The sequence below is a fragment of the Bicyclus anynana genome, chromosome 23 (assembly GCF_947172395.1).
Source record: "Bicyclus anynana chromosome 23, ilBicAnyn1.1, whole genome shotgun sequence".
Taxonomy (NCBI): domain Eukaryota; kingdom Metazoa; phylum Arthropoda; class Insecta; order Lepidoptera; family Nymphalidae; genus Bicyclus; species Bicyclus anynana.
Window position 1 is genome coordinate 2,445,920 of NC_069105.1, and position 11,335 is coordinate 2,457,254.

General features: G+C 34.3%; 1 protein-coding gene across 1 annotated transcript; it reads right to left on the reverse strand.

The window, feature by feature from the left end:
• On the reverse strand, window positions 1-3,053 carry LOC112053685 (uncharacterized). Its single transcript, XM_052888538.1, has one exon. The coding sequence runs from the start codon at window positions 1,491-1,493 to the stop codon at window positions 912-914; it is 582 nt and encodes a 193-aa protein (XP_052744498.1). The 5' UTR covers window positions 1,494-3,053; the 3' UTR covers window positions 1-911.
• Between the last annotated feature and the right edge of the window lie 8,282 nt (window positions 3,054-11,335).

Here is an 11,335-nt window from a genome sequence, read left to right on the forward strand (position 1 = left end):
CGTTCTTTATATGCTGGTCACATTATTTTTAAGTTTTACGTTTCCAATTGTCATTTCAGTCTCTGCTTTAAAAAAATAGACTATAATGCGTTTATAAAAACTGTTGCTACAGAATCGATGTTTCATTGTTGTAATCGTTTTCGTCGTGTAAGGAGCACCCTAAAAATGCCGGTTTGTGTAGTTAAATGGCATAAAAAACGGCCAAAAACTTATAGTTTAGTAAAAGATGGAGTAACGTTTCATTTGAAAGTATTTAAACTTTAATTTTATCAAATTTTTAATAAAAACAATTTTTATTAAGTTTGTTTAACATTTTGTATTCTAAAAGCATAATTTACAATATATTTATATATATATATATATATATATTCGTCATGTCCGTCTGTCCGTCCGTCCGTCCGCAGTTTAGCGCAGTGACTATTAATACTAGAAAGCTGTAAATTAGCATGAATATGTAATATATAAATGTAAACAAAGTCGTACAATAATAGTAGATTATTATACAAGGGCCTAAAAAAACCCATTTTAAACGAGGTATTTTTAGGGCACGACCCGAAGGCGAGGGTCGTGCCCTAAAAATACCTCGTTTAAAATGGATATTTATACTGTGGCATACTTATGGGCAAAGCAAGCATTTTAAGGTATTTTTATTTGTTGTATATGTTGGTAACACATTGTTACAAAAATATGTATCTAGACTCCGCGCCACGAAGTCCCGCGGCAAACAACTGAACTAAAATTGACAGCACCATAGACAAATGACAATTTAGTCGCCATTATTAAATGACAGTGAGCGCCAATATGACATTAGCGCCGCGTCTACGGAACTTGTTTCGTGGCGCGGAGTTTAATATTTTGTCTAAGTAAAATTTATTCACAAAAATTTCCATAAAAAACATTGAACAGACGAACTACAATTCGTCTTTGACCAACTTCAGAAGTTCGTCTTCGTCGTCACTCCAGATATCGGGGTCAGAAGTCATTTGGCCCAGAGCTTCCATCCTTCTCTCCATTGTCACCTTATCAAGAATATGTTCCATTTTCATATGCATACAATCGTTGAAAACTGACGCGTACTCGCAAATTTCAAAAATCGTTTCCACCGCCCTAAAGCACTCGTTAATAGCAGATTTCAATCGAGACATAACTTCTTCATCTTCTCCATAAACCGCTCTGTTAACTTCTAGAAGATTCGCTTCTGATATCTTATTGTTCTTTATTATATTATTTCGTTTCAAAATGCACGCGACAAAGCATTTACCTTGCATGGTTGATTGTGGTATTCTTTTTAAGAAGTTTTCGACGTCCACCATTGAAGCTTTGACTTGACGGGCGCATTCTGTTAAATTCCTTCTAAATGGTTCCACTTCTTGATTCATTTTGTTGATTTTGTCTATCTGTTCTTCTTTTGTTGGAGGTTCGAATGCTACAACTGTGTAAATTGAAACGAATATCAGACATGCAATAATCTTGTTGAATATTGTTCGAACCATTTTCTTGATGTGATTATTTTAATACAATTTTTAAAGTGCTATTAACGTAGCCTGCGTTACTAAAATAACTATCATATTTATTTCGATTTCAATTTCAGTCTTAGTTGGGTTTTAAGCAGTTTATTTTTATTATTGGTGCCCAGCGTTCACTAATTGCTTGTTAGAGTAGGGTTTACAATGATATGGAATTACTAGCTGGCGCCGCGCGGTTTCACCCGCGTGGTTCCCGTTCCCGTAGGAATAGGAGGATAATATATAGCCTATAGCCTTCCTCGATAAATGGGCTATCTTACACTGAAAGAATTTTTCAAATCGGTCCAGTAGTTCCTGAGATTAGAGCGTTGAATCAAACAAACAAACGAACTCTTCAGCTTTATACTATTAGTATAGATTTTATTACTTTGCGCTAGGCTTTGTATGTAGTAATAAAATAAATATTCCTTCGTTAGTAACGTATACACTGAAAAATTGGAAAGTTAATTTTATAAACAATGATGTTAAATGCTGTTAGATGTGTTACTAGGTCATTAAAAATGAGGCGCTCATCTGGTCAATGTTAGTTGTGGTCAACAACGAACGTTATTTAAACAAATAATACCTAAATATCGTCTGCAATGACGAGTTGTGTTCAGAAAATATCGTCGTTATCAACCCATATTCGGCTCACTGCTGAGCTCGAGTCTCCTCTCAGAATGAGAGGGGTTAGGCTAATAGTCCACCACGCTGCGGCCCAATGCGGATTGGCAGACTTCACACACGTAGAGAATTAAGAAAATTCTCTGGTATGCAGGTTTCCTCACGATGTTTTCCTTCACCGTTAGAGACTCGTGATATTTAATTTCTTAAAATGCACACAACTGAAAAGTTGGAGATGCACGTCCCGGACCAGATTCGAACCCACACCCTCCGGAATTGGAGGCAGAGGTCATTTCCACTGGGCTATCACGGCTTTAGAAAATATAAAAACTATATATTCATTAATATATTTGTGCGCTCAGTGTTGTAGCCTATTATTCGGATCAGTTTTAGCGGTGATTTTGTAGGAACGTAACCGATCTATAGTATAAAATTATCATTGTTTATAACTATAAAACACATGCTATAATAATATGTTTATTTTTTTTAAGATTTTTTCACTGCAGGGCCTCCGTCCTTATAGAAGAGGGGATATAGAGTTTAGACCCATCACGCTGCTTAACAGCGGGTTGGCGGGTTTAGGGTGATAATGTTAAATGAGACGGCCTCCGTAGCGCAGTGGTATGCGCGGTGGATTTACAAGACGGAGGTCCTGGGTTCGATCCCCGGCTGGGCAGATTGAGATTATCTTAATTTGCTCAGGTCTGGCTGGTGGGAGACTTCGGCCGTGGCTAGTTACCACCCTACCGGCAAAGACGTACCGCCAAGCGATTTAGCGTTCCGGTACGATGCCGTGTAGAAACCGACAGGGGTGTGGATTTTCATGCTCCTCCTAACAAGTTAGCCCGCTTCCATCTTAGACTGCATCATCATTTACCATAAGGTGAGATTGTAATCAAGGGCTAACTTGTAAAGAATAAAAAAAAAAAAATTCAATACAATCAGATGTAAATGATAGTGACTATCTTTGACTTATGCTAGTTGACATATACGAAATTGAGAATCTATTTTAAAAATGTCATCCGGGGCTTACTGGTGAGTGTAGACAGTAGGTAAATGACATTTTGCCAATAGGCTACTTGTCTCTTTTTTTTTAATAGAGTTTCAACTCAATTATTGAAGTAGTTCGTGCTATATTTCTGTAGATTGGATAAATAATAACCAATAAAACTGACAAAATAAAATAAAAAATAGCCGTGTAAAATTTTTTCCGCTTATACACAACATAGTTGGCAATCTGAAAGTATACTGTTTCAAACAAAAAAAAAAGAATTGTTAAAATTTACATAAAGTTATGATTACTTACCTATAAGCCTAAACCTAACCTTACATTAAAAAAACCTAACATTAAAAAAAGTATTGAAGTAACAAAAAAGTGCATTTAACTATACCTACTATATCATTATTAACCGACTTCAAAAAAGTAGGAGGTTATCAATTCATCGGAATCAAAAACTTGTACAGAATAAAAAAAAATCTTTTTTGTTTTTTTTTATGTATGTTCTTATTATATTACTCGAAGACGCCTGAACCGATTTGAAAAATTATTTTTTTTTGTTTGAAAAGGGTTTGCTTTTTTTCTAAAACTGTTTATCAAAACAGAAGTTAAGAAATATTTTTTATAAAAAAATACCGCAGAAAAATAGAAAAGTCATTAATATTAAAGTTTATTTATTGAATACTTAATAATAAATTATTTATTATTTATATTTTATATAAAATAAAGTATAACAACCAAACATTCATAATATCACATTTTACATTGATGTTCATATTCTACTTATCATTCCTGTTACATATAAATAAAAAACAGTTACAAGTTACGTTTCTTTAGTTAATAGACCAGGCGCTGTTAGGATGTCAGTTTGCATAATTCGAGGACCGCATTCTATTTACCCGGCTGCAAGGGTACAGTTTAGAACTCGGAAAAGAATGTTGCCAGTGAGTTATTCTGTTGAAAGTCCTCGAATTATGCTCTCACATCCTCACAGCGCCTGATCTACAAATTATTAAAAATGAAATACAACAGCTCCGAAGCACGAATGGAGTTTACTCTTTGAGATCGACTGTCTAAATAGGTGTATGTTGCCCCGCAGCCTAAAAAGTTAAAGGTGCGCAACTGCGGCAGCGCACGGTGAAAGGTGCGCAGAATAGGTTGCGCACAAAAACGTAACGCTGTTACAGTTCGCGCGGCGAGAGTTTGGCTTTGACCTTCGGATGGAGGGGATTACTGCGCATGGGTACTGTCACGCACACAATACTTTTCCTTTTTTATGTACCAGGTTGGATATTTGAGTGGGTCAAAATTCATGTATAGTGATAATAATGCTAGAAAATAATACGAAGTAGATAAACTTCTTCATTTATTAAAACTATTGATAGTTATTTTACATATTTACTACTCTATTTAATTTAGAAACAGTTTCCGTTTTCATTACCTGCAAAGTCTCTATAGTTTGGTTATTTTCCGACTGACTGAGTAAAGAAGCAACTTCCTCAATCTTACTTCGAATTTGCTTCAATGAATCGATACATTCGTCAGCTTCTTTCTTTAAAAAGCAATTCACGTCATATATCATTTTCCGTGCTTGCCTTTTTAAAACAATGTTTTTTTTACGCATTTTTAAATCACTTTTTAATATTTAACAAAAAAACTTAAACAAACAAACTCAACAAATAATAACAATCGACAACAATTAACGAAAATAGCAATTCATTTGTGAACGTGATTGTACAACAGGAGTGCGCGGTACGTCGTTTCGGTGCGAGAGGCAGGTAACGACTGGAGCGCCAATCAGAGCACCGCGCACCCGCCCCGCACCCCGCTAATGCCCGTTGATACCCAATTTCTGATTTCTGCGCAATAACGGTCAAAGCCAAACTCTCGCCGCGCGAACAGTATTCGTTCATCGAATTTTACTGCCCATATTTTTTTCAAACCGGGGTCTATAAATGAAATATAGATTCTTCAGGAGCAAACTCCAAAAACAGAATTATCTAGCACTGAAAACTTCAAAGACTTCCCTGCGAAACCGAAAATATTGCTATGTTTAATTACGGACCACTGATACTAATGTAATTTATTATTTTTATGTTTTACTGAATTCTTAATATTGTTATTTTTTATTAAAAAATCTATCATATTGAAAATTTATTGAGTTTCACACATTTGTTACATATTGATTAATCAATTGAAAACGTCATTACTAAATGTACTCAGCTATAAGGGCCTCCACACACGTCCGATCGGTAATAATTTTGACGTGACAACGTCTTATAAATTGGTTTGCCGGGTGACACTTCAAGAAACTGCGTTACGCTCCGCTCACGTTATGCGCTCACAATGAGAGCGAGTGAGAGGCACGCGTCCCTTCCACTCGGGCATGGTTAGCCCGCCTAAGAGCGAGAGAGACAGACATAAAAAGTGAAAGGCACGCGTCCCTTCCACTCGAGCACAGTTAGCCCGCCAAAGAGCGAGAGAGACAGAGCGAGAGAGAGGGAGTGAGAGAGATAGGCATACACACCGGTTCAAATTATGAATATTCACATTAAAATTATTTTACCACTCAAAGTCGTTGTCACGTAAAACTTTCGCCCGTATACCGACTTTACAGGCAACCAATTTTTTGTAGGAAAAAATGTATACATACATTTTTCGATTTTGGAGTCACTGAATCAGTGGTTTTGAGTAAACAAAGTACCTATTATTGGTCATTCACTAAATAATACGTAATGTTAACATTATATAGGTACTAGACAGGATTAATAAATTTAAAGTTACTAATATCTACTTATATATCCTACTACTATTACTGGTCGAACTTTTAAATAGGTACAAATTACTACCAAAAGTTTTACTTAAACTATTTTAGGTAGTTAAATACATAAATAGGTATTACGCATTTACTAGTACAATAGGTAAATAAGTACATTTAAATAGATGAAATATTTTTGTTAAATCGGTATCCGTCTTCAACATTTTTTCAACTTTTCCCCGTTCACAATGTTCCTATTTAGGTACATTTACCCTCCATTTAAAAATATCAAAGAGTAATGATTTCCAAGTCTGTTTTAGAAGTCGAAAAATTGTTGAATTTAAATTTTGATTACAAAAACAGTAGTTTCATATAATTGGAACAGAGTAGTATACAAACTAGGTAATAAAATACTGATATACAAAGTTGTCATTAAAAAAATTTAGGCCGTTTGAAAATATTTCTTATAATCACATGTTCTTTAACAACAATTATCAGCCTATATTAACAGCCCTCTACAGGGACAGAGCCTTCTATCCTCCTTTTAAGAGAGGGGATATGGAACTTAGACCCACCAGGCAACCACGCTGCTTTATTGGGCAAGTTTTTTGAATCTTATTCATTTAATCACTACATTCTATAGGCCTATAAATATGGATTAAGATTTGAACTTTTTTCTTCGAAGTAAAGTGAACTGTAACTTGTAGGAGTAAGGTCCTCTTTACTTTACTTTGATATAATTTAAATTTAGTCTTTTTTTATTTTTATAATAAACGTAGTTTATATAAAAGGTTTAGGTTGTCAATTTAAGTAAGTAGGTAGTATTTTCTTAGTTTTATTTCAAAATAAATTTATATGTAGTACAAAAAGTTATAAATAAATAAATAAATACCTACACAATACAATATATTTTTTTAAAAGAATATTTGCCATATCTTTTAAATATGACCAATATTCCCATTCCCCTCCAACTAGTCGGGAAAGACTGTATTAAGAGTGGGTACGACAATGGACCAACGGCGCGGGGATCGAACCACCACCACTCGGTGATGAGTCTGACCGCTCTTACCTCTGAGCTATTGAGGCTCAAATATAATTGTACGGAAGTCTGTCCAGAATGTCAAGAAATGATTTGTCATGAAATAGAACTGATATTCTAATTACATAATACAAAGCTACATGTTACTTTGAAGAAAATTTAAATCCTTATCCATGTTAATAAAATAAGGCCATATAATTTAATTTTACATTCACATAGTCAAGCCAAACGGTCAATTAATACTTTAATATCACCAAATACCCTTTCATGTTATGTTATTTATTAAATTAAATATTACTTATCATTTAGTAGATACATAATCCGGCCAACTTAGCCCGCAAAATATACATTTTTGTTCTAAAAAATGGTGAATCATAGGATAAAAAGGTAAGGATTTTTTTTAGATATTTAATTTTGTAGCAGCTTAAATGATATCCATTAATTATAGCTACACTATAGGTATAACTACCCTATAGTTTATAATTTTATAACGTATTTTTAAGTGTCATACTTATCTACAATGTGTACAAACAATTTTAATTTATTTATTTGCAGTTTGTATGTAACGTTAGCTGATAACGTTAGTTGTTGATACTGGCAAGTAACTTACTTAAACCACCTAAACACTAATCGGGAGCCGCAGCAGAATAAGCTGAGTGCAGTAAGTGCCAAGTGGCACAAGTATTCTTCTCTGACTGAAAGTTACATATATACCTTTTCCATGGAGACCCTTGGGACAAAAAAATTCACCGAATCATTTCAGTTGCCTCGACTGGTGGTAGAAGAGCTGGCTCATTTTTTGGCTAAGAATCAGCCTGGCTATCCAGAGCGGAAATGCAGCCAGTATTCTTACCACCATTCCACGTGGACATGATTTGTATAGTAATAAGGATACGTTAGCTTAAGTTCCTTATTGTATTATTTCTCAATAAAAAAAAACTTTATATAAATTCAATAAACCTAATCAAAATACCCGACCTCCCACCAGGTGGACTGACGACATCAAGCGAGTCGCAGGAATTCGCTGGATGCTGGTGTCACAGGATCGTGATGTATGGAAAAGGTAGTCAGTCGTGCAGTGGACGTCTATCGGCTGATATGATGAATTGATGATGATGACTATGAATCCAAATACATTTAAAAATAAATTCATTACATGTTTACCTATTTTCATAAGAGCAATACCCCACATTAAAAAATCTACATAAGCTAATATTTTTTTACATAAGTAGGTAAGAAAAGGAAGTCAAATCTTCTAAAAGTGGTATCAGGAATAATCCTAGTTTGTTCCAAAGGGACGAGCGGATAGTTTTTTGAGAATCTCAGTAAACGGTATAATCACGTTCCAGTTATGGAACGAGTAGCGACCCAAACTACTAGACCATCGATGCGTAGCTTAGAGCCCTCCGTAACGACTGCCTTATTATGGTAGCAAAAGGAAGTCAAATCTTCTACAACAGTGGTGTCAGGAATAATCCTAGTAAGGCCCAATGGGACGAGTGGACAGTTTCTGAGAATCTCAGTAAACGTGGTATCAATCGCGTTCCAGTTATGGAACGGGTATCGCCGTGTCATGGGTAGCGCCCCAAACTACTAGACCACGGGTGCGGAGTTTAGAGCAGCCCTCCGCAACGACTGCCTTACTGTGTAGAAACGGACTCCCGACGTACACACGACGCGCGCGGTATATATAGCTCGGGAGCGAAAACATTTCGTTAGCGTGAGTTAGGACTTGTATGAAATTTCATACTTTGTTATTTGTTTTCTTGTTTTTGGTTTTTTTTATCTGTGAGTTAAAGAGAATATCGTTGGTATGTTGTCAATTATTATATTTTTATTAATTAATGGATCAATAGATACTAATGATAATCTATAGAGGTAAAGTTTGTGAGGGGTTATCTCTGGAACTACTAAACCGATTTTGTAAATTCTTTTACCGATAGAAAGCCACGTTATTTGCGAGTTTCATGTGCTATGTTTTATCCCCATGTTATTAACATGTTTTTAAGCTAAATGTACAACTTCGGTAGTACATTTTTTTTCACTGTAACCACTACAAGTACGTACAAAAAATCGTTTAACATAAAAGTATTTTTTGGAAAAAAAAAAATTGTGATAAAAATAAAATTTTCATTGGACAGTTGAAACAACTATTCAAAAATAATTTTAAAGTATAAAATCAACTGTTAAGTAATTTTTCAGCACAATTTTTTTTTACGATTAAATTGCACTGAAGGTAAGGATTTATATTTTGCAGAAAAATTAACATAACTTGAAAATCGTATCATTTTGGCTAACAAATAGTTCGTTACTAGCTGACACCGCGCGGTTTCACCCGCATGGTTCCCGTTCCCGTAAGAATACCGGGATAATATATAGCCTTCCTTCCTCGATAAATTGGCTAACACTGAAATAATTTTTCAACTCGGACCAGTAGTACCTGAGATTAGCGCGTTCAATTAAACAAACAAACAAACTCTTCAGCTTTATAATATTAGTATAGATTTTAATAGGCGTCGATGTCAGCTATCACCCTGCAAATTACCTATGCCGTACTATTTACGAGATATAAATAAAATGATAATAAAATATAGATAAATGCCAACATACAACATACACTTTTTTTAGTAAATCTTTTATTTATTTATTTAATTAAAAATTTACAAATTGACTGAAATCGTACCAATCAATCGTGAGACAATCGGCTAGCACAATGTGCGTTGGGTTTTACTTTTATTTACATAAAATAATTACGAAAAATATATTATTGTGTAATTCTATAACGAAATCCTCTTTTTCTTTTATAAAATGTTTGGCCTTGGATTGTCTTATCACGGGTTGCCATTTCAAACTGGTTTTGATAGCAAAATGAAATTTGTTATTTAAATTACGGCAAGTTATGCAAAACTTTAACATTCAACGTTTAACTTGTCCGCGCTAGATAATAATTATTATTTGTACATGCAAAAAATAACTCATTCAGGAAAATTAAAACACGAATTCTTAAAATTAAAGGAACAAACAGCAGACTTAGATAAAAATACGTTAGGTACCTATAGTTATGTTTTATATCTTATGTTTTAAGATATAAACAAAATTAACAACCAAATGAATCAAGGTAGGTATCAGTTGAAAATCAACGCTGTATGCGGATTGTAAGAAGAAAATGCCCTATAAAATACCTATGATAGGGCATATTCTTTATTAACATTAGATTTTATATAATTCTATGATCCGAATTAGAAACGAACTTCACCCTGTTTACTGGATGAAAAGTGTTTTATATCAAATTTAGGTAGGTATGTTAAAACATATACATATTGCGAGTAGGTTGTCTGAAAATTTTCTGGCTACCTACTCGCAATAATGGCTGTTATTAACCATTATTAACTACAACAACAATTATTGAGACAACTTACCTACTTGCAACACATTTTTAGCATCCTAATTTTGATATAAAACACTTTTCAGATGTTTCAGATTAAACATATGGGTAAAGGTCGTTTCTAATATGATTCTAGACTTCTTGATTTTTACTGTTACATTTTACATTCATATTATAAGCAGTCATCTTCTTACGTGCATATCTACTAATAAAAATTTAAGTCTATCAGTTTTTATATTGTTAAGTCTTACATGGTTATATTCAGTGGTGTGCACTTATTAGATGCACTAATGCACTGCCTACTCTGGTGACTCATTTACAAGTATTCAAATAGAAATATTTCTGTTTGTATCATTCGTGTATTTTGTCACTACCTTTGTTTAACATATTGTGCACGCCACTGGGTATAATAGGTAAAAACAATATATACACAAAATATACATAAAAACATAATATTTTGACGGATGTGTGGCGCAGTGTGTAGTGAACCTGCTTTCTGCATCCACGGCCGTGGGTTCGATTCCCACAACTGGAAAATATTTGTGTGATAAGCATGGGTGTTTTCCAGTGTCTGTGTGTATTTATACATTATATAAGTATTTGTATGTAGTATATAATTGTATATTAATATTATAATATCAACTATCTTAGCACCCATAACACAAGCTACTCTGTATGCTTACTTTGGGGCTAGATAGTGATGTGTATTGTTTAAGTATAATTATAACAAAAAAAAAAATATTTCTATTATAAACACGTAGGTAGTAGATGTTCTATTAACATTATTTATCTTAGTCACTATTAACTGGTAAAAAATAATCACTTTCTAGCGACGCGTCGAAACAAAAGTTCTCAGAACTCGAAGCTTTGCGCTCGCAAAAAACGCTCACTTTCACTTTCATTGCAACACAAACATAACCCCGTCGGAGTCGGTAGAACACAAACAGGTGACCAGGTGACTAGGCGAACAACCAGGTGGCCAGCTGAGCTTAGCTCTCCTCCGTCTCCAACAGAACTGGCAAGCTCT